The sequence below is a fragment of the Tachyglossus aculeatus genome, chromosome 14 (genome assembly GCF_015852505.1).
Source record: "Tachyglossus aculeatus isolate mTacAcu1 chromosome 14, mTacAcu1.pri, whole genome shotgun sequence".
NCBI lineage: Eukaryota > Metazoa > Chordata > Mammalia > Monotremata > Tachyglossidae > Tachyglossus > Tachyglossus aculeatus.
In genome coordinates this window covers 15,800,393-15,804,832 of record NC_052079.1, presented here as the reverse complement: position 1 = coordinate 15,804,832, position 4,440 = coordinate 15,800,393, and the positions used below count along the sequence as shown (strand labels likewise).

Below are 4,440 nucleotides of genomic sequence, written 5' to 3'. Positions count from 1 at the left end.
GTATGGAAAGACCAGAGAAAAACTGTGTGAAATATAAAAATTGATCTATAAGTGCTAAAATGATCACTGGGGTGACATAACTTAATTAACCAGGGAATACTTCCTGGAGAAGGTGGGCTTTCAGGAGGCTTCAAAGAAGGGAAGGGCTGCAGTCAGGCAGATTTGAAGGCGGTTCCAGAGAAGGCATAATCAAGGAGCTGAAGGAACAAGAGGTGAGGGTGAGGGAGAGGTGAAGAGGCTACTTTCGAAGGGGCAGAGGGCAGGATGGAGATAAAGAGAATCAAGAGATATGAAAAAGATAGTGAGTTAGGGGAGTGCCTTAAAGCTCTTCAGGAGTTTCTTGTGATGCTGAGGGAAATGGATGGCCCTCCCCCCCCCATATCACTGTTTTGCTGTGCCCTGTAGACAAATTCCCCTTCATCCTGGAATTATTCCCAGCCATGGTGAACACTGTTCTCTGCTCCAACTCAGTCCTGAACTCCAGGCAGATGTTGGAGCTTCTGACCTCTCCAGATACTAATTCTTGTCTCCCAAGTTTCCAATCTGTTTGGAGGTCACTGCCAGAGGGATGGGGCTTAGTGATATTTGGGTGGGTCCGTGTCTCTCAGACCTGCAAATTCTATATGGGGACACCACCTGGCCCTCATCCATGCTTACTTCAGTCTGGGTTTTAATCCCAGCTCTGCCACATGTCTTCTTTGCAACCTTGGGCAAGTCACTTATCTTTTCTGTCTGTTACCTCATGTGTAAAATGGGGATTAAAGCTGTGAGCCCCATGCGGGGCATGAACTGTGTCTAACCTGATTAGCTTGTATCTAGTCCAGCACTTAGTACAGTACCTGGTACAAGCATTGCTAGTAGGTGCTTAACAAAAACCATTAGAAAAACCCACAGGAGATAAGTAAACCGAAGCTGAATTAATTATTCTGAGATAGTTTATGACAAGTAAGAGTCCCTCCCCCATGACCACATTTCAAGTTATGAACCAGCTCGCTTACAGCTCCTACAAGAGGCAAGGAGAAGAGGCAAAGATCTGCCCCGTTAGTTTAAATCTGGAAGAGTGACTGGAGCAGCTTATTGGTAAAGGCTGAAAGGAAAAAGCACAAACGGTTTTGAGACATAAGGCAACATCCACCGTCTAAAATGCCACAGCACGATGATGGCAGCTCAGAATGCTTTTCTGTTTGAGTCTAAATGTCAATGACTTTTAAAAAACCCAAAATAGCTCTTCTCCTGAAAGGCCCTAATCAAATGCCAATTTCCTAATACAGTTGTTGATTACCATCAGGAAAAGTAGATTTCAAGGTGTTGTGCGAGTAATAAATTTATTAAGCTACTACGGTAGTGGCACAGAGCATCACAGAGTAAGAGCACTGTATTGATACTGTCTTAATTAAGGAAAGACAAAACGAGATTTCCATGTATAACTATTCTTCCCTATTCCGACTAAAAAATTCATTTCTGAGGAACACTGATATGAGTAATTGACGATAGGCCTAATTTTTTACTTAGTTACACCAGAAAACAACTTCCACTAGCTTGAAAAAATAGGTTTTGGAAATCGAGTGGGTGATTTAAAAAATAAACTCTCTGGTTTCAGGAGAGAAGACTGCAGGTACAGATGCTTCTCAGAGTGAGGAGAGGTCTGCTAACAAGGGGATCCTGAGAACATCTGGTTTTCTAGCCACTGGACCTGGGCCCTTGGGCCTTGTCATTCCCGTTCCAAAAGGGCAAGGGGAGAGCTGCGGGGGGGACCAGCAGCCTTTAGCAGCGTGTCCGCTTCATCTAGCGGTTTCATCAACAGTAGGCAGGTGACATCAACATGCGTCTCTGTGTCAGGGAATGAGCCATGGCCTAGGCTCCGAGGAGACCCAGACCCCCACTCCTGCCCTCGAAGTCGGACGAAAGGGGGAGGTCCCGTCTGTCTGGACCTCGGGGTCCGGGCGATAGGGTGAGGGCACCAGGTCTGGGGCTTGGAGGAGCATGAGAGGGACCGGCAAAGGAGGGAATGGACAGGCAGTGGAGCTGCTCAGCAAGAGTGTTGGGGCCGGCTGACCGGGTCCAAGGCCGCGGACCGGGCAGGCCAGGGTCCTGGTGGCTCCGTTGACCCCTGACCTCAGGTCAAAGGGTGGTGGTCCGGGAGGGCCAGGGCCCGCTGGGGCCGGGGCCGTCCCCCGGGAGCTCCAGGCAGGCCGGAGGGCCGGCCGGATCTTCCCCGCTGCCCCTGGGGCGGCTCTGCACGGCCGTGGCGAAGTAGTCGCCCGGCTCGTCGGCCGCCACGCCCCCCACCCAACCTCCCCCTCCGGCCCCTCCGCCGCACAGCAGGCGCTGGAAGCTGCGCTTGAAGGGCTCCGAGAGGAAGCCGTAGAGGATGGGGTTGGCGCAGCTGTTGGCGTAGCCCAGGATGACGGCCAACTGGCTGACCGTGGCATCGCCCCGCCCAGCGAACACGCTGACCAGCTGCACCACGTAGAAGGGCATCCAACAGAGGACGAAGACCGAGACGACACTGACCACCATGACGGTGATCTTGCGCTCGGAGTGGCGGCGCTGCTGCCAGCCGGCCCTCAGGGCCACCCCGCGGAGCTTGGCCAGGATGAGCGCGTAGCACAGGCCGATGGCACCCACGGGCAGCACGAAGCCCAGGAGGCACGTGTAGAGCGCGAAGCCCACGAGCCAGCGGCGTGCCGGCTCCGGCATGAGCACGTTGCAGGCCACCGTGCCATCACGGTTGGCCGCCGTGCGCGCCAGGACGGCGATGGGCAACATGACCAGCAGCGCCAGTGCCCACACGGCTGCGCTAACCAGCTTGGCCACGCGTGGACGGCGCAGGCGTGCGGCGCGCAGCGGGTGCACCACGGCCACGTAGCGGTCCACGCTGAGCACGGTCAGGCCGTACACGCTGGTGAACATGTTGAGGGCGTCCAGGCTGAGTAGCAGGCGGCACAGGGCCGCGCCGAAGGGCCAGTGGCGCAGCAGCGCGGCCGTGACCAGGAACGGGACGCTGAGCAGCAGTAGTTCGTCGGCCACCGCCAGGTTCAGGATGTACAGGTTGGTGGCCGTGCGCATCCTCGCGTGGCGCAGGATGACGAAGATGACCATGGAGTTGCCGCCGAGCCCCACGAGGCACACCAGTGAGTAGACCAGGGCGATCAGGACGGCGCCCCCCACGCTCCCGGCCTCGCCTGACCCCTCGCCCGGGATGCCCTCACCCTCTTCTGTCCCGTTCGGGGAGGGGAACAAGGTGTCGTTGGGGAACATATCCCTGCCCGGGCCAGAACGCTGCAGTCTTCGAGCGGGACCTCCGCTACAGCACGTCTCTGATTACAGGGCGGCCCGCGGAAGCTCCGGCTAAGCTTGGCTCTGGCTACAGCGCGGCTCTGGCTACAACACGGTTCTGGTTACAGTGTGGCCCACAGGAGCCCCAGCTACAGCGTGGCTCCGGCTACAGCTTGGCCCGCAAGGCAACACCGCGGCTCTGGTTACAGCGTGACCTGCGGGAACTCCGGCTCCAGCGCGGCTCCAGCCAAAGCGTGGCCCAGGAAAGCTCCGGCTACTGCGTGGTTCTGGTTACAGCGTGGCCCAGGGGAGCTCCGGCTATTGCGCAGCTCTGGTTACAGCACGGCCCGCAGGGGCTCCGGCTACAGCACTGCTCTGGTTACGGCACGACCTGCGGGAACTCCGGCTACAGCGCGGCTCCGGCCAAAGCGTGGCCCAGGAAAGCTCCAGCTACTGCGTGGTTCTGGTTACAGCGTGTCCCAGGGGAGCTCTGGCTACTGCGCGGCTCAGGTTACAACGCGGCCCACAGGGGCTCCGGCTACAGCGCTGCTCTGGTTGCAGTGCGGCTCCGGCTACAGCACGGCCCGCAAGAGCCCTGGCAACAGCGCGTCTCTGGCTATAGCGAGGCCCAAGGGAGCTCCGGCTACTGCACGGCTCTGGTTACAGCGCGGCCTGCAGGGGCTCCGGCTAAGCGCGGCTCTGGCTACAACGCAGCCCGAGGGAGCCCCGGCTATAGTGCGGTTCTGGTTACAGCGTGGCCCCGGCTACAGCGCGGCTCCGATTACAGCACGACCCGCGGAGGAACCGGCTACAGTGCGGCTCTGGTTACAGCGCGGACCGCGGGAGCTCTGGCTACAGCGCGGTTCTGGTAACAGCGCGGCCCAGGGGAGCTCCAGCTACTGTGTGGCTCTGGTTACAGCGTGGCCCACAGGGGCTCCGGCTACAGCACTGCTCTGGTTACAGCGCGCCTCCGGCTACAGCGCGGCCCGCAAGAGCCCTGGCAACAGCGCGGCTCTGGCTACAGCGCGGCTCCGGTTACAGCGCGACCCGTGGGGGCCCCGGCTACAGCGCCGCTCTGGTTACAGCGCGGTTCTGGTTACAGCACGGCCCGCAAGAGCCCTGGCAACAGCGCATCTCTGGCTACAGCGTGGCTCTGGTTAC

The 4,440-nt window shown here is 58.6% G+C and overlaps 1 protein-coding gene across 1 annotated transcript; it reads right to left on the bottom strand.

Annotated features, from left to right (window-relative positions):
- Positions 1–2,121: 2,121 nt before the first annotated feature.
- SSTR1 (somatostatin receptor 1) lies at positions 2,122–3,198 on the bottom strand (the record flags this gene model as incomplete). Its single annotated transcript, XM_038756049.1, has 1 exon — positions 2,122–3,198. A coding segment is annotated over one exon (1,077 nt), but the record flags the coding sequence as incomplete, so codon positions are not given.
- Positions 3,199–4,440: the final 1,242 nt, after the last annotated feature.